Source organism: Myotis davidii, unplaced genomic scaffold (assembly GCF_000327345.1).
Source record: "Myotis davidii unplaced genomic scaffold, ASM32734v1 scaffold299, whole genome shotgun sequence".
Lineage (NCBI taxonomy): Eukaryota > Metazoa > Chordata > Mammalia > Chiroptera > Vespertilionidae > Myotis > Myotis davidii.
The window spans coordinates 6,478,121-6,497,109 of record NW_006293088.1 but is presented as its reverse complement, the minus strand read 5'-3'; the positions used below and the strand labels follow the sequence as shown (position 1 = coordinate 6,497,109).

Below are 18,989 nucleotides of genomic sequence, written 5' to 3'. Positions count from 1 at the left end.
GTGAGTTAACAGTCTAGTGGAAGAGACTGACATGTATACATGTCTACTTTAAAGGTGGGAAAGTTGATTTTTTGATAAAAGTTTTGCTCTGTATCCAATGTTATATTATTTTATCTTTTGAACAGTGTTACCAGCTTCTTCAACAAGAGATCGTATGTAACAAGCTGTGTTCTGAATCCTGGAGACACTTAGTGAATGTTGTTGCTCTGACTTTTTTTAAAGCTCCTGTATATAAGTAGATCCCCCCTTAAGAATAGGATTGGTTTTGATCACCTTGTTTAGAGATACTTTCCTTTTATTGTATTAGTTTAATACTATTATTTTAAGCTTGAACAGTGAAATTTCTTTTTTTTAAGAGCAGTTAGTCTTTTGATTTTGTATTATTTGGAAATGGAGAGGCGTTGTGACATCAGTATTTAGAAGAAACTTCTTTTTAAATAACAGGAATATGGCTTTTATTAATGATATTTGGAATTAATTTTAAAGAGGTTTTTTTGTTTGTGTGTGTTTTTTATTTGTTTGTTTGTTTTACTATAGGCCTAGTGTGACCATCTCTATATTTTGAGAATAATATACAGAAGCAGTTGCTACTTTTTCTGATAGATTAGTGGACTGTAATTTTGAATTCAGCTATGTAATTGAAATGTTTAATTAGTAACAAAGATAAGAAAAAATTTAGAAAAAATGGGACATACTAATATACATATCTTTTTTCTGTTAAAAATGTCTCTATTAAGACATACAGGGTGGGGCATAAGTAGGTTTACAGTAGTTTGTGTGAAAAATAATACAGTAATTAATAAATAGTAATACAAGAAAAAATGTTTGCATACTCACGACTGTAAACCTACTTTTGCCCCATCCTGTATATTTGGGAATTGTCCTTCTCTGTATATAGTAATAGCGACAGTTACAAAGCGAATTAGAGGGAACATTCTGAAGCGCTCCCTATGTGCCAAACACAGGTCAAGTGCTTGACAAATACTAGCTCATCTAATTCTCCTCAGATGACCCTAAGAGGTGGGTGCTATTATTACCTCATTTTACGGACGGGGAAACTGAGGCATGTGGTCATGTCACTTGTTCAGAATCCAAATGCAGGAAAGGTAGTTCTGGAGTTTCTGCTTTTACTGCTATGTAATACTTTTTGGGCAATAAAATAATTACAGATTACAATTATGTCAAGTTATACTAAATAGTCATATTTATTTTATCCTATTACCACACTTAGTTTCTCCTTTTTCCATTAATTTATGTGTTACTAAAATTCTTGTATAATTACATATCTTTTCTGGTAGAATGTGGAATATTTTATTTTTTTAAATATATTTTATTGATTTTTAGAAAGGAAGGGAGAGGGAGAGGGAGAGAGAGATAGAAACATCAATAATGAGAGAGAATCACTAATTGGCTGCCTCCTGCACTCCCCCTATTGGGGATCAAGCCCACAACCCAGGCATGTGCCCCTGGACGGAATCAAACCTTCAGTCTGCAGGCCTATGCTCCATCCATTGAGCCAAACCAGCCAGGGCTGGAATATTTTATTTTAATAAAAATCCAAAAGTTTGATTTTTAAAAAGGTGATTATTTAGAAACTGCCTATTTTTGTTGTTGTTGTTAATCCTCCTCACGTGAGGATAATTTTTCCATTGCTTTTTCAGAGAGCGGGGCTTGGAAGAGTGTGTATGGAAATGTGGGCCAGGAAGGAAGGGTGGGAAGGAGGGAGGGAGGGAGGGAGGGAAGGAGGGAAACATCAATGTAAGAGAGACAGGTTGGTTGGTTGCCTCCCTCACAGGCACTATGTGCCCTAGACTGGGAATCAAACCCTTGACTCTGTGGTGTGCAGGCTGATGCTCTAACAACTAGCCACACCAGCCAGGGCTAGAAACTGCCTTTTATAATAAGTTTTAAATTCTACTTAGACTTCTAGAAAATCACAAATGAATAGTTTGTTTTCCAAATGTATATTGATTTCCTTAATACTAAATATATAGCAGATGAAAATTCAGTAGATTTTAGTTAATTCTTTTAAAAACTTTTCACATTTTAAATAAATTCAAGTTATAGGGAGAATGAAATTTTATAATTTTTCTGATCTATAAAGATTAATGTTTTCTGTTAGAAATGTCACTGTGTAGTAGAGTAGCCTCTCATAACATGTTTGGAGTCTTAAGACAGAGGCAAAGGGGAAAGTTTTATAGTCAAAATGATTCTTGAAAATGCCTTCATTTATCCCTTCCCATATATATAGAGTATTCTCTCTATGTGTGTGTGTATATATGTATACATTTATAATGTATGTAGTAACTGATGACTTATAATAATAAAATTTATATATCACAGTAAGTAATGTGTGTGCAAAATATAGTTGAATAGTAGTTTTACTGCTACAATAATTCTGACAGTAGAATTACAGTTACTGTATTATAGTATGAAGAGTTGAATTTACATAAATTAAATGTGCCAGTGACATAATACTATGAGACATAATTTCCTCCCCTTGCTCTAAATGTGGCTTTCTTTCTAAGGCAAACATTGTTGAGATGCTGCTGTTGAAGGATTATATAGATAGGAAAAATGTATTTAAAACTGTCTTTTCTTTCACTCAGAGAATTCACCTTTGTTATTGATGCCATTAATTTTGTGAAAAAAAGAGAAAAGGGATATTACTAATTTGTGTAACAGTCCTGGGTAACTTAGTGCTTCTTTGATTTATGCTCTTCATGTCTCTCTCATTCTGTTTCTGTAGTTATGTGAAGAACTATTTGAGAAAATCAATGACAACTGTAATGAAGAAATGTCCTACTCTGTGGAGGTGAGTACAGCCGTGGATTAAAACCAGAGGCCTCCATACTCCATTGCCTCAACTGTTGCTTTTAAATAGCTCCAATTTATGACTGTACTATAGATCACTAACCACTCCCCCAGTTTTGTACTTTTAGGCTATTTCTAAGTTTTTGTTATAATGAATAATGCTCTAATTAAATCCTTATTTATAAGACTGGCTTATAAACATAAATCAATATATTTCATTGATTTCCTTTGTATATATGTTGATTGTCAAAAAATGCATTTGAATTTCAAAATGAAGCCCCATCAGAGAGTGTAAGCATCCAGTCTGCCTTTGCAAACATTTAGTATTTTCATTTTTGAACTTTGCCAATTTGATAAGGGAAAATTCCTCACTCTTATTTAAATTTGAATTTCTTTTATTATTAGTGTGGTTAAACATCTTGTAAATGATGCCTATGTCGGTTTACATGTTGGGATTGCAATGTTTTTCTTATTTATTTGTGTGAACTCTTTCTCTTTAATATTATTAATAATGATTTTTGACAGGCATATGTATAATCAAATCTCTCCCCCCCCTCTTTTATAGTTGCTTATAATCTTGGAAAAGTTAGTCTCCATCCATTGTATACCTTACAGTGGATTTTCTTTTAAGAAGAGGTTTATAGAATTCCTTTATATATATTAGTTTATTTGATAAACATTTCCACTTTTTTATATGTGCTTTAAGAAGCTATTATTTTACACCCTCCCCATGTTTTGGTAGTTAATTTTATAGTCATTAATATTATTAAAATGTTCTGACCCTACTACATGTATGGGCAACTAATTTTCTCTAAAGGAGCCAAAAACTTAACAATGGAGAAAGGAAAGTCTCTTCAAAAAATGGTGTTGGGAAAACTGGAAAGCCATATGCAAAAGAATGAAACTAGAGTAGACTGCTATTTGATACCATAACATAGTGTTCTCTTAACGTGAGCCTGTTCTGAGAAATTAAGCTGCTTTTAAAGCAAACGCTAGTTTTTTGTATTCAAAAAAATGCATATGTTTGATGATCTATAGGACTTATACAATGTCTGCTTGATCTACATAGATGCTTTGGGTTTTTTTCTTTACCTATAAAGTGTTGCATAAATTGATACGTTTTAAAGGATTCTGCCTGTGACCATTATACATCAAAAGGGGAATGTGCTGCTCTAAAAATATTTTTTGTTAAATTGAATTCTCTTGTCTCATCCTGTAGCTAGTCTGTTTTGAATCACATGACAGAATTTTTTGAGCTTGTGGGTAATAAAAAAAACCCCTTTTCTTTCATATTAGTCTGCATTCATAGGCTTATTTGGACTGCAGTATAGATCCCCAGTTGATACTGTGGTTCCTTAAATTTATGGAAGCTCTGCCTCCTTTCTTGCCTTTCTCTTACTTACTCTGCTGCAGCTACACTGGATTTTTTTGCTGTTTCTAGAATATACCGGGAATGTTCCTAACTACAAGGCCTTTACTGTTCTTTCTCCCTGAAATTTTCTTTTCCTGGATATCTTTTGGCTAAGTTTTCCACCTCCTCCAGGTCTTTTGTTCAAACTTACCATTTCTTTGAGGCTTACTTTAATCATTGTATATAATAAAAGGCTAATATGCAAATCGACCAAATGGCAGAACGAACAGTTGCTGTGATGCACACTGACCACTAGGGGGCAGACACTCAATGTAGGCGCTGCCCTCTGATGGTCAGTGTGCTCCCACAGGGGGCGCACCGCTCAGCCAGCAGCCCTGAGCAGGGCTCATAGCTGGCGAACGCAGTGGAGGTGGCGGGAGCCTTTCCCGCCTCTACAGCAGTGCTAAGGATGTCTGACTGCCTGCTTAGGCCCACTAGCTAGGTGGAGCAGACCTAAGCGTGATTGCCTGCCAGGCCTAGGCCCGCCGCCCGTGCACAAATTTTGTGCACTAGGCCTCTAGTCTTTTATAATACCGCAACTTGCCTTCCACCCAGCACTCCTGGTCTCCCTTCCCCTGTCTCCCCCCACCCCCCTTAATACTTGCCATATTCTAACCTATTTTATAATTTTACTTATTTTTTATGTTTGTTGTTTATTTTCAGTCTCCCTTCCTAGCTTCATAAGCTCACTAGGGAGGGGATCTTTGTCTACTTTATTAACTGATATATGTCAAGCACCTAAAAAGACCTGAAAATGCCTGGTGCTTAATGAATTGAATTTGCCAAGTGGGGTCTGTAATGTTGGTTCATTTAGAAGTAAAATAAATAGTGGTGGCTTAGATGGATTTGCACATTAGAGAATACATAATGGGACACATTAGCCTTTACCAGGTTATTCTGGGAGCTCTTAGCCTTATACATGTGTGAACAGGGACAAGTTTTCTAAGAACATGTGATATCTTCCTGGGATTCAGGATTGTATGTACAGGTTTAAGTGCATGAGAATGATTGAAGTACCATCTCACTTTCTTGGATAACATCTTTTAGAAAGATTATCTGTTGTCCTGCTGTTTTACTCTCATAATAGATCAATTATTTTTCAATGTCTTCAGTTTTTTTAAAGCTGATTTTGAAATACAGTATAAAAATACAGTCAGATCTGAGAATGAAAAAAAGAAAAAGCCAATAGAAAGAGATAAGGTTCCATTTGAGATACTCTGAAAATGTGTCTGTAGAAATTTGAAGCTGAAAAATGCAGAAGTTACATTGTACGCTTGAGTAGCTCAGTGATACAGAAGTGTCTGATTCTTAGGGAAGCGGTATAATTAGGCTTACTGTGGTGAATTTACCCAACCTCAGAGCATTGTTGCTTAGAAATCTGATCTTATAGGTTCATTAGGATCAGACCATCATTCCTCAAAGGCAGACTCTGAATGAAGCTCATTTGATTGATGTTAAGAAACCAGCAGATTTGTTTATTACTTTCCTGTTTGGAATAGCTCTTACCTAGACCAGACACTCATGATTGGTATATTATCTTTCTGTGAGTGGACCTCTATTGGAATGCTGGTGGTTTTTGGTGAGCATGAAATAAGAGGGAGAGGAGTTGATTAGATAGATGCTTAATTGCTTCAGGTGAAGAAATGATAGCCTAACACCGTGGCAAACTGTGGCTTTCGAGCCACATGCGGTTCTTTGGCCCCATGCGTGTGGCTCTTCCTAAGCCTTAGGAGTACCCTAATTAAGTTAGTAACAATGTACCTTCCTATATAGTTTAAGTTTAAAAAATTTGGCTCTCAAAAGAAATTTCAATTGTTGTACTGTTGATATTTGGCTCTGTTGACTAACGAGTTTGCCGACCACTGGCCTAACACATTCATCTCCATGACAGGAATGGTCCTGCTGACAGGACAAGAATTCCTGAAGTACATTGTCTGAGGCTTCTTCCCCTGTGAGACTTGGATAGGTCCTGCCATACAATCGGATTCTGTGCTGACCAGTCCTTACCTCTCCTGATAGACACATTTTTGGCCCATAATCAGTCACATTGTGGCCAGTCTTAAAGAACTGGTATTAGAGTCACTGTCTCTTGTCTTAACTGCTCTGGAATATTGATACAGTCCCTTGGTTTTAACACTAATAGAAATATTGTTTCCAAGCTTTTGGAGAATGGCATACATTTAAAACAATATTAACAACTGATAAGTTGCTCTTAAAAATGATATTTTTTCTGCTTAAGACAGGTGGCAGTCACTGTGTGCTAAGAGAGCCTGTTTACCTCCTTTTCCTTTCCGAGAAAGTCAGAAGGCTGGTTCTGACCTACTCAGTGATATCTGTGCATATAATTAATACAATGAAAGGGTCTGGAACTGTGGCATTTCACTTAGTTAAGGCTGCTGATCTCTAATTACTTTTAATGAATATTTAAAAATCTTTTTCATGTAGAGGATTTTTTTCCTGAGTTCTCATTCATTAATAATTTGTTTCTAGGTGAGCTACATGGAAATTTACTGTGAAAGAGTACGAGATTTGCTGAATCCAAAAAACAAGGGTAATTTGCGTGTACGTGAACACCCACTTCTTGGCCCATATGTGGAGGATCTGTCAAAGTTGGCAGTCACTTCCTACACAGACATTGCTGACCTCATGGATGCTGGGAACAAAGCCAGGTATGGTAGGAAACAGACGAATGGCTGAGGTCTTTGGCACATTTTGAGGCCCTTTGTAGTTAGGAAAGTTGTTGTTATTGTGGAGTCCTCTGATCCTTTGGCTGTGCTGGAGAAGTGAGGGCTTCAGCATATTTAGTATCTATCTTCCTATCAAAAAATGCACTGCTGGGGCACAAGGGAACTGCAGTTAAGTTTTACTATTATGTTTTGGTCAAGTTATGCTAAAATGTTGCTTATCACATGCCTGTGGTAGTAATTGATCCTGGAATAAATGAACGCCTAATAAAAGAAAAAATTAAATGCCTCAGTGGTTTCCAAAAGGGACAACTGGAGTATGAAAAATGATCCAGAGTGGGTACCTTTGGAGATGGAGGGTAACTCGATAGACTTGTAGATAAAGTGTATTGAGAGCGTTTTGTGTATAGTCTTGCAATCTGTGAATTAAAGTTGTTGGTTGTTATGCCCACAATGTGGAGCCTGCTGTCCCTTTTAACTTTCATCCAAGAATGCCATTGTCACGTGGTCACCTTTATGTGTGTATATAGGACAGTGGCAGCTACCAACATGAATGAAACAAGTAGCCGTTCCCATGCTGTGTTTACAATTGTTTTCACCCAGAAGAAACATGATACTGAGACCAACCTTTCCACTGAGAAGGTAGGAGAACTTCAGTCTCTGGGCTTGAGTTGTGCTCGGGATTTTCAGACGTCCTTCTAGCTGGCCTCTGCATTTTGTGGAAGGGATTTTTACTTAATGGAAGGTATTTTATACCTTTTGCTTATCATTTTTATTCCTCTCTAGACCAGTTTTGAGTATGGGTTCTAAGTGAAATTGCAAAAGAGAAAATAGGGTTAAGAAAAAGCAATCCAAGACTTTGGCTATCGAAAACTTCTCTAGGCAAGAGAGTTAATTAAACAGTTCTGAGGGAAGAAAATCCTCCCTTTTCTTCTTCCTGACTGTAACCTCTTAATTATCTTATTAGCTTCTTTGGTGTGTGTATTTTATTTTTTTAAGCTCTGATAATGTTACTGTGGGATTAATGTTTTAGCAAACCATGAAACAGACAAGATGTATTTTATTTTTGGAAAGTAAGTAACTGTACAGCGTTTCTGATGTTCTTCAAATACTTTTGCTTGTTAATTTCTCATTTTCTACAGTAGTTATATACATAGACTTTGGAATTAAACTGCTTGCTTTAGATCCTGGCTCTGCCACTTTTCAACAGTGTTACCTTGGGCAAGTTATGTAACCTCTTTGTGCCTCAGTTTCCCCAACCTCATAGGATTGTTAAAAAATTAAGTAGTATTATAGGTTAAGCGCACATAATAGTGCTTGGCACAGAGGAACCACTTAATAAATGTTAATTTTATTGTCATTATTGATAATAAACTTATGTTGAATTCTACTCTGCTTATATTCCTACATAGCATACAGCTGGATTTTTTTAATCGGAAGTTAGAGTTATTGTACTAGCATTTATAAAAGATCCTTTGCTTATAAACTTAGTACTTTATGGAACTAGTATCACTAAAAACTGGAATTACCTTTTACCTGATGACTTATTTGTTTTAAGTGAAAATTATTTTTAAGAATATAGACTTTCATATGAGTTACCAAATAACTTGACACTGCTTAGCCAGAGGTTATAATATTAATGCTACATAATAGTCAGTATTCATCTGACTGGCATAAGGAACATCTTACGTGAAAGCATTTTTCTTTCTTTTACTATGAAATCAAATCTACAAAAATAGTAATATTAATCCCATAACCATAGCTTCCATAATAATCCATTTTATATACTTTTGTCTAAACTTTCCTGAAGCATTTTTTAAAAACTTTATTGAGGTATTATTGAAGTACAATAAAATACCTATATTTAACATATAAATCTGCATCACATATGTATACACCTGTGAAAGCAATACTACCACCAGATATCTTATCTAGTACCCCGAAAAGTTGCCTCATGCTCCTTTGTAATCTAACTACATCCCTCCTTTCACCCCATCCTCAGGTAATCCCTGACCTGCTTTCTGTCACTAAAGATGAATTTACATTTTCCAGGATTTTATGTCAATGGAATAATATAGTATAGTATTTTTTGTCTGGTTTCTTTCCTTAACATAATGATTTTGAGACTCATCTATGTTGTTGAGTGTATCAGTAGTTCACTCTTTTATGCTGATTACTATTCCATTATATAGATGACATATCACAGTTTGTTCATTAATTCATCTGTTGATAGGCATTTAAATTGTGTCCAGTTTTTGATCTTACAAATGAAGATGGTATTCACATTTGCATACAAGTCTTAGTGTGGATATTTGTTTTTGTTTCTCTTGGTTTATACCTTGAAGTAGGATGGTTGAATCTTATGGTAAGTGTATGTTGAGCTTCTTAAGAATCTGCCAAACTGTTTTCCAATTTTCACTGTAAAATGATATGATGAAACAGTATCATTTTATATTCCCACCATCAGTATTTAAGAGTTCCAGTTTCGGGAAGCCTCATTTTTAAATTTTTATTTATTTAATTTTTTTTTTTTTAATATATTTTATTGACTTTTTACAGAGAGGAAGGGAGAGAGATAGAGAGTTAGAAACATCGATGAGAGAGAGACATCGATCAGCTGCCTCCTGCACATCTCCCACTGGGGATGTGCCCACAACCCAGGTACATGCCCCTGACCGGAATCAAACCCGGGACCTTTCAGTCCGCAGGCCGACGCTCTAGCCGCTGAGCCAAACCGGTTTCGGCTATTTAATTTTTAAAATCCCCACTCGATATGTTTGTTTGTTTAATATATTTTTTATCGATTTCAGAGAGGAAGGGAGAACGGAGCAAAAGATAGAAACATCAGTGATGAGAGAGAATCATTGATCGGCCGCCTCTTGTACAACCCACACTGGGGATTAGCCCACAACCTGGCTGTGTGCCCTGACTGGGAATTGAACTGTGACCTCCTGGTTCATAGGTCGACGCTCAACCACTGAGCCATGCCGGCAGGGCAAGGATAGGTTTTTGTTGTTTTTTTTTAATTGACGAGAGAGAGAGAGAGAGAGAGAGAGAGAGAGAGAGAGAGAGAGAGAGAGAGAAACATTGATGTGAAAGAGAAATGGATTGGCTGCCTCTCATACTCACCCCCATGGGGATTGAACCTGAAACCTAGGTATGTGCCCAGACTGGGAATCTAACCTCCCACCTTTTGGTTCACAGGATGACTCTCTAAACAACTGAACCCCGAGGCAGGGCTGGAAGCTTCATTTTTAATATGCCATTTAATAGGCCAATGAATAAATATAAGTGAGATCATGTAGTATTTTCCTTCTTTGTTGAACTTATTTAACTTAATATAATGCCCTCAGGATCCATCCATGTTGTTGCAGATGGCAAGATTTCATTCTTTTTTATGACTGGATAATATACCGTTTTATTTATGTACCACATTTTCTTTATTCATCTATCAATGGATACTTAAGTTGTTTCCATATCTTGGCTATCTATCTATATAAAAGCCTAAGTGACTTGCGACTGAACAACTGTAACACGACCAGTCGCTATGGCCAACCTCCCTTGGTTCCTCCCCCACTTCCCCCTGGCCGGCAGGCCCCAATCAGCCCCGCCCCAAATCCATCTGGCCCGTTGGCCTGGCCCCAATGGGCCCTGATTGCTGGCCAGGCCTAGGGACCCTATCCATGCATGAATTTGTGCACCGGGCCTCTAGTTGTAAATAATGCTGCAATGAATATTGGGGTTGCACATATCTTTTTTAGTTAGTATTTTCTTTTTCTTTGGATAAATATGCAGAACTGGAATTTCTGGATCATATGGCAGTTCTATTTTTAATTTTTTGAGGAACTTCCATACTGTTTTCCATAGTGGCTGCAGAGTTTTACATATTTTTATGACATCATTGAAAAATACTTCTTTTGAAGCAAAATACTTGCTGTGATCTTTCTTTGTGCTCTTTAAATTGATAAAAAGTATATGTTGACTTTGTCGTCTTATGTCTAATATAAGTCCTAATCAATATTTTTAGTCTTCTCCTTGCCTTAATCTTTCAGTTTCCTGCCTCTAAATGTTTTCTACTTCTGCTTGGCTTATTTTTGAATTGCCGCAATGTTATTGTTCTTTACCAGGTCAGTAAAATCAGCTTGGTGGATCTAGCAGGAAGCGAACGAGCTGATTCAACTGGCGCCAAAGGGACTCGATTAAAGGTATTTTTTTTGTCAAGCAAACGGCCTAGTCAGTAATAGTTCTATAACATGGGTAGCCATATCGGGCCCACTGACTGTTTTTGTAAATAAGATTTTATTAGAACACAGCTGCATCTATTTATATATTATCTGTGCTTGCTTTCCTGCTACAATGGTAGGGTTGAGAAGTTGTGACAGAGACCACAAAACCTTTAAGAAAAATTTTGCCAATTCTGCTCTATAACGTCAAAGAAAGGTTAAGTTATATGACATAATAATTAAGGAGAACTTCATGGTGAGAGTTGAATAATATTCTGAAGAACATATGAAAGTGAGGGACAGTAGTGGGGAAAAGGATACACAAGATCCAGATGTGAGGCCAACATGAACTCCTCTAGAGATATGCTTAACAAGAGCAGAAATTTCACGTTGGTGAATTGTGGGAAGAAGGCTGCATCTGTAAGTTTTGGAGCATAAACATCTCAAAGATACTTTAGAACTGTGCAATTAGACATGTGGTCTTGGCATGTGACCAAGTGGAGAGGAGAGAAGATTGAGAATTAAAGGAGGTTTTTAGAATTTGTGGTCATAAATAAACTAATAATGCTAGCCTATGGCTAATTGTATTTTATCTATTATACTGTAGATGATGTGGCAGTTGTAGAAATTCTTCTTAATTCTTTCATGTTTGGAATTGATTTTAGGAAGGAGCGAATATTAATAAGTCTCTTACAACTCTGGGCAAAGTCATTTCAGCCTTGGCGGAGGTGGTAAGTGTTACTTCATTGTAAAGGAACATTTGTCTGCTCAGCAAATGTATTTGACAGGTATTTTATGATTGTTTATGACGGTTGCCCTTTTTTGGCCCTCTTATGTAACCTTACCTTCCTTCTTTTAGAGCTTTTTGATAAGATACGAGGTATAATACACTTCGTACTAAAAGTAAAAGAGATTGAGGAGAATGAAAGTAAACAGATCTATATAAGCTAAAGGAAGGGCTAGGTCTTTACAAAGACCTAAGGTTTGACTATTTTTTGAGCCTTATTTTATATCTCATAAAAACCACAAGTATTTATTGTATCTTCTGTTTCTGTACAATCTTTTCTAAGTAGGATGCAGTACTTTGTTGGAGTATTTTGAACAGTTTGCCATAATAAATGCTGTTGATTTGGGGGCCAGTAATGTATTTTTAAAAGAGTTTATTTTTATTATTCCTTAATAGTGGAACACTAAAACTGAAACAATTTTTATATAAAAAGCTTCGTTATTTATGTTAGAAGCTAAGAAAGTGTTAGTCATGTGTGTTCTAATTTAGTTTAGTATCTTATTTGAATCCTTAAAAAGAATTGAATGCTTTTTTGCTTATCTCTGAGAAGTCATATTCAATTTATGACTTAAAAATTACGCACTGTTTTCTGGATGGAAGCTTATCCTGTGTTCTCATTCTCTTTTTTAAATGCTTTCCTCTGTAGGATAACTGCACCAGCAAGGTATGGGGGGGCTGATAAAAATGAACCAGCTGTGGAATCAGTTGTGATGATTTTGGATCCTCAGCAGGGTGCATGGCACATACGTAGGAATGGCACCTTCAGAAAAAGTTTCTGTTTTTTGTTTTCTGGCTCTGGGATTTAGAATTGCTACTTAGAGTGGACCTGAATCATGAGCCTACACAGCAAAATTAACTTAAGGAACATGATGTACTTTGAAGAAGGAATTCAGAATAAGGGAAAAGAAATTTGAAGAAGTTTCTACATTGTGTTATCTTGCAATATCTTTTCTAGTGATTTAAAGCAGCAGTTGCCAACCAGTGGTCCACGGTCCACTAGTAGTCTGTGAGGTCCAAAAGGTTGGCAACCACTGATCTAAAGGACTGTCTCTTGAAGAGATCTATTAACCTCACAAATGGATGATGAAAGAAATTTCTTAAGGGTACCATTCTACAACATAGCTGGCTTCTTGGGATTATTTGTATATTTTTCTTAAACATCTTTATATTATTTGTACTTGTTTCCTACCATGAAAAGTCATGGGTTATTTATTTATTTTTGTTAATCCTCACCTTAGGATATTTTTCCATTGATTTTTAGAGAGAGTGAAAGGGAAAGGGAGAGACAGAAACATAGATGTAAGAGAGACACATCAATTGGTTGCCTCCTGCATGCACCCTGACCAGGGCTGGGGAATCTTCGAATAAGGCACATGCCCTTGACCAGAATCAAACCTGAGACCCTTCAGTCCACGGGCTGATGCTCTATCCACTGAGCCAAATCAGCTAGGATCACAGGTTATTTAAATGATTAAAATTTTTTTTTCTTTTCAGTTATACATAAAGCATAGGCTGTAGAATCAAGTTAAAATTCTAACTGTATCTTGAAAACATTATTTGCATCCTTTTTAATCCAAATATAATAAATTTTCTTATATTTCTATAGAGATACTCTAAAATTTATTTTGCATAAATAATAGAGCACAGTTTGTTCTTAATCACATGAGTAACATTGGGGATAGAAGCGGTATTTGCACTAAAATATTTTATGCTCATATTTTCGGACATACAGATTTATTTACTCTTGGTAATTGCAAAAAAAGCAATAAAAAGTAATGTCCCTTTTCTGTTTTTCTCTGCTATTAGAAAAAGATGCCTTAGATTTAAAAATCTGGTATTTGATATACATTTATGGGTATTCTTAAAATATTTAATCTGGGCCCCAGAACCATAAAGACTGTTAAAACTTAGTGATTAGTTTAACTTGTCCTGTTCATTTGCTCATCAATTAACATCCATATGAACTCAAAGAGAAGTTTACAAAGTACTTACCTATGTATTTCCCACTTTGCTCTGTGCCACAAAAAATGACTTTTTATAATCTGTTTTGTAAAATTCAGTTTAGTACTTTGCATCCACATTATAACTATAATAGATCAGAAACAAATTTTAGTTTTTATGTAACAAGCATAATTTTTGGTGAATTAAGATGTCTTGTTATTTCCACTGGGGAGATAAACAGGATTATTACCATTTAAACTCAATATTTCTTTTTAGAGAAGTTACTGATGTAAATAAAACCTTTTTATGTAACTACTGAAGCTCTTATTTTTTAAAATTGTGGTTGTAAGACAGATGAAATTCATGTGTGTAAGACAGCAAGTAGAGAAGAAATGGCTAAAATTCCAGGGTATTTTCAGATAGAAAAGATTGAAGTTCTATTTATGCATATTCATTTAGCTATTCCTTAATTTAGTCTAATTGACAGAAATGAAAATAGAATATTTTAGGCAAAGTGAGCCTGCTTATTTTTAGAGTATTGTTTGCAGTCATTGTAACTGCCTTGCTTTAAATCTTGCAGCATTTTCAGTACTAACCATAGGCAAAGTGTAGTGAGAGGTCTCCGGCCTCAAGAATTTTGTAGTGGAGTGAAAGTTCCCTTAGCTTGTGAATGACTGAGTGGGTTCAATCTCCCTTGAGGTCTGTGTAATTGAGAACCTGCTATTGGAAATGACTTTCTGATTGTTGGAATGTGTGTCAGTGAGTGGGGTGGGATGAGCTGGAGGGGATATTTTTGATAAGAGGTGGAATTAAAGCACTGCTTGCCAACTTTCTTTCCTCCTCAACAAACCAGAGGTTAGCTGTTTAGTTTTCCTTTTCTGAATACCTGTGTTTCTACAAGAACTAGATCATCCTTAGTGTCATTTAAACTCATATTGTACCTGGAATGGATTATAAAACTGCTCATTGCTGGGGAGATGTATATCAGTGAACCCTGGCTTTCTCCTTAGTAGTTTCTTAATTTATCACAATACATCAGTCAGCCAGCAGGGACTAGAGTAGCTCTTATCTACAAAAATGTTTATTTTCGCCGAAACCGGTTTGGCTGAGTGGATAGAGCGTCGGCCTGCGGACTGAAAGGTCCCAGGTTCGATTCCGGTCAAGGGCATGTACCTGGGTTGCGGGCACATCCCCAGTGGGAGATGTGCAGGAGGCAGCTGATCGATGTTTCTCTCTCATCGATGTTTCTAACTCTCTATCTCTCTCCCTTCCTCTCTGTAAAAAATCAATAAAATATATTTTTTAAAAAAATGTTTATTTTCAAAGGATATAACTTCCTCCTTTGCAGCACTGGCTTTACATTGGTGCTTTTTGCTTTATTCTGTAATGATGAGAAGGGTTACGGAGAGAGCAGTATATATAATAAACTATATATAGAAAATGCATTTTTTAGTCTCTATAAATCTCAAGATTAGCAAGTTATATTATTTTCTTAGATCTAATACTCTAACTCTACTGATTGGATTTAATTTGGGCATAATTTCCATCCAAAGAAACCAAATTGTAGTGCTCTACAAGAGTTACTAGATATGTAATAATCCACTTGATGATTGGATAAGTAAATGCGTTAACTAAATGACTGGCTCCTACACATTTGGCCTGGAATGTACAGGATTCATATTTTCCCCTCAGCAAAAGTAAAAAGTATTATTTGAGGATTGAGTATTAGATCATATTAAGGAGTAACTTAATTTTGCTAAGTGTGTAATGTTCATGCAGTTATGTTTTCTTAAATCTTCCTCTGCTTGAGATATGTACCTGAGGTATTTATAGGTGAAATGTTGGACTTCCTTTAAAACACTACCAGCTATAAAAGACATGACATGGACAGGATAATTGATAGAAGTAGTATGTTGATGTTAAATTTCCTTAATTTGGTCTTGGAACTATAAGAAATTGTCCTTATCTGTTAAGGGCTTAGGGATAAAAAGGGCATGATGTCTGCAATTTACCCCAAAATGTTTCAGGAATAAAAAGTGTTTGAGGGATAATTGAAACATGATTGGCAAAATATTGAAAATGGTTAGACCTGCATGATGGATATATGGGAGCTCATTATATTACTCTCTAAACTGTGGTGTATGTTACAAATTTTTCAAAATAAAACATAAAAAGAAACAATTACTTTATTACATGAGCTTTGGGGCACTGTGAAGAACTGAAGCTGTGAAGTGTTAAATTTCTACAGTGAGGGTTCTACTGTAATTTAATTTACTTGGGAATTTTAGGCTGGTTTGTCTTTCATGTGACTTTTTCCTCCTTAACACTAAAACCATTTTTTTCTGTTTAATATAGAGTAAGAAGAAGAAGAAAACTGATTTTATTCCCTACAGGGATTCCGTGCTTACTTGGCTCCTTCGAGAAAATCTAGGTATGTTGACCACTGGTTTTTAATTATCTTTTTTATTTAAGCTGGTTGGATTTGCATATCTTTATTTAAACCAGGGTTTTCTTCCCTATGTCGTCGACTTCCAGACATAAACTGTGAAGTAGTTGTCTTCCTCACCACACACCTGCTTCAAACTATTGCTCCTTCTTCCTCTTTGAAAGCTTCGTGCTCCTTTGAGGTGTATGCAATCAGATGTAACCAGCCCTTACTCATTTTTGTTGATGTTTTAGGACCTTCAGTCACTGTTTCATTAGCCCTTTCCCCTCCTTGATGGGCAGGAGGGAGTAATCAGCTGGGTCAGTAATTGCTGATAGAAACAAGAGACTGAGAATGGCCTTTTGGGCCGTCCACGTCACCAGTAACATTCACATCACTAAGAGCAGCTTTGGTGAAGTGGCTGAGGTCTTGATTGGTTGGGAAGAGGGAAAATGGACACGGTAAATCCAGACCCCAAGATCTGAGTACAGTGCCTGACATGAGGACATTCAAGAAGTTTATTGACTTTTGATTAAATCTTAGGATCTAAGGTTGTGCTGTCTGATCCGGTACATTCAATAAAATTTTTTAAAAATGAGAGTGATTTGAGATAATGATGGTTCATCTTTTAGGTGGCAATTCTCGGACTGCAATGGTTGCTGCTCTGAGCCCAGCAGATATCAACTATGATGAAACTTTGAGCACTCTGAGGTACTCCAGTCTGATCCCAATAGCTTAGAAGAACACAATGCCATGTTAAGTCATTTTGTTAGGCCATGCATAGTCTCATGCTGAATGGGTAGTCATTTATGTACATGAGGACCCAGCCTTCTCATAATAGGGAAAATGTGAAGGGAAGGAGATTCTTATTATAATAGAATTGACCTATGGCTTATGGTTTTCGGTTTCACTGAGAAAGGAAAAACATTTTCATAGGAAAAATACTAAAATTGTTCAAGTTAGATTTTCAGATAACTTTTAGATAATAGTGAAATATTCATATTTATAAAAAAGAAGTGTCCCTGTGTTTGTCATTATAGAAATGCTCAAGTCATAAAAAGTAACACAATTATGAGTACATGTAGCATTTTAAAAAATTAGTGACAGAATGTTTACTAATAGAGTATTTCTATATATATGAATAGGTTTCATTATTTTAATCCCAAACTTTCTCCTCTTCTCTCATTAAAGAAACTTGATATAATGAAAAGGAACACTTATAGTCTGACTAATCAGTTTTGAGTCCTTTCTCTGGTATTTATTTCTTTTGTGATCTTGAGTAAATCACTTAAATTCGTCCGAGCCTTTTTCTTCAACTTTATAAGGTACTATAAAACTTTATACACATGTGTTGTTATTAAGGCCCATAAATGTGTAAATACTCAAGCTGTTTGCTTTAGAAATAATGGTATGTTAAAGAAAAAAAGAAAGAATGGTATGTTACTTTGGAGGAGTAGAGCATCTGAGGAATGGCAAAAATGAATCTTTTTGGATCTAGATATGCGGATCGTGCAAAACAAATTAAATGCAATGCTGTTATCAACGAGGACCCCAATGCCAAGCTTGTCCGTGAATTAAAGGAGGAGGTGACGCGACTGAAGGACCTTCTTCGTGCTCAGGGACTGGGTGATATCATTGATAGTAAGTGGATTAAGGATCAATACAAAATCTAATCCTTTTCAGGGTTCTTATATTTAAAATTAGTGATGTGAGCCATGTGTTTCCTGTAATTGTTTTAAAAATATGTTTTTATTTATTTTTAGAGAGAGAGGAAGAGGGAAGGGAGAGATAGAAAGAAACATCGATGAGAGCGGATCATTGATCTGCTACTTCCTGCATACCCCCTCCTGGGGATCAATCCCAAGACCCCAGGCATGTGCTCTGGCCAGGAATCAAACTCTTGGTTCCTGGATCAACACTCAACTGCTGAGCCACACCAGCCAGGCTGTTTTTCCCTTAACTTCTTCAAAAAAACAATGAAAATGATCTCAGAAGTTTTTTATATAGTATGTACCAGGATATCCATTTGAACTCATGAAATTAATTTTTCATGAATATATATCACTACTTGTATTTTTGATAGATTTCTGTTTTAGATCAGCAATGGAATTTATTTGGAATGTTAAGCTTATTCTCACTGAGAAACTAATTACTTCATAAAAATATTACTTGAAATTTTTGTTTTGTGTTACAGGTTTCTCTGGGTTAATGTAGTAGCAATGATATATGTGTGAATGCTCCCCACCCTGTTCCCTATGAACATATGAATGGGAAAATATTTAATTGACCTTAAGTTCAAGAATTAGACTTTCAGAGAACATTGTCTTACATTGTTGTCTTAAAATGTATCTAATTTTAATGTAATTCATTTGTCTTAAAATGCATCTGGTTATGTCTGATTAGGCAATTTGCCTAATCAGAAGTTCTCTTAAGTGAGTTAACTGGATTATTCAGGTAGAATAGTATTTGGCTTTATTTAATAGATCATATTTATGGTGTGGTTTTTTTTGTGTAAAATTAATATTATTTGGAATTCTAATAAGATTTTCAAGGCCTCTTCTGGTTTTCTAGTTTATTTTGCCTTACTGATTAGCACTTGATTTTAGATGAATACAGTTTGTAAAATGATAATATAGTTTGTGTTAATATTTTCATCTCCCCAAATGCCAAAATACTGCTCTGTTCCCTCTCTGTGTCACTGCTG

At 35.8% G+C, this 18,989-nt stretch overlaps 1 protein-coding gene across 15 annotated transcripts in view; it reads left to right on the top strand.

Annotated features, from left to right (window-relative positions):
* The window catches only part of KIF1B (kinesin family member 1B), a 123,849-nt gene that overhangs the window by 22,868 nt on the left and 81,992 nt on the right, over positions 1 to 18,989 (top strand). For 12 of the 15 annotated variants that reach the window (XM_006766734.2, XM_006766740.2, XM_015565901.1 and 9 more), the window contains exons 4-12: positions 2,750 to 2,815; positions 6,716 to 6,894; positions 7,440 to 7,551; positions 11,037 to 11,114; positions 11,798 to 11,863; positions 12,566 to 12,583; positions 16,216 to 16,291; positions 16,918 to 16,996; positions 17,784 to 17,926. In XM_006766734.2, the coding sequence (XP_006766797.1) occupies positions 2,750 to 2,815; positions 6,716 to 6,894; positions 7,440 to 7,551; positions 11,037 to 11,114; positions 11,798 to 11,863; positions 12,566 to 12,583; positions 16,216 to 16,291; positions 16,918 to 16,996; positions 17,784 to 17,926 (817 nt within the window). The remainder of the gene's footprint in view (positions 1 to 2,749; positions 2,816 to 6,715; positions 6,895 to 7,439; positions 7,552 to 11,036; positions 11,115 to 11,797; positions 11,864 to 12,565; positions 12,584 to 16,215; positions 16,292 to 16,917; positions 16,997 to 17,783; positions 17,927 to 18,989) is intronic. The other 3 variants (XM_006766738.2, XM_015565896.1, XM_015565902.1) reach the window with 1 other exon arrangement.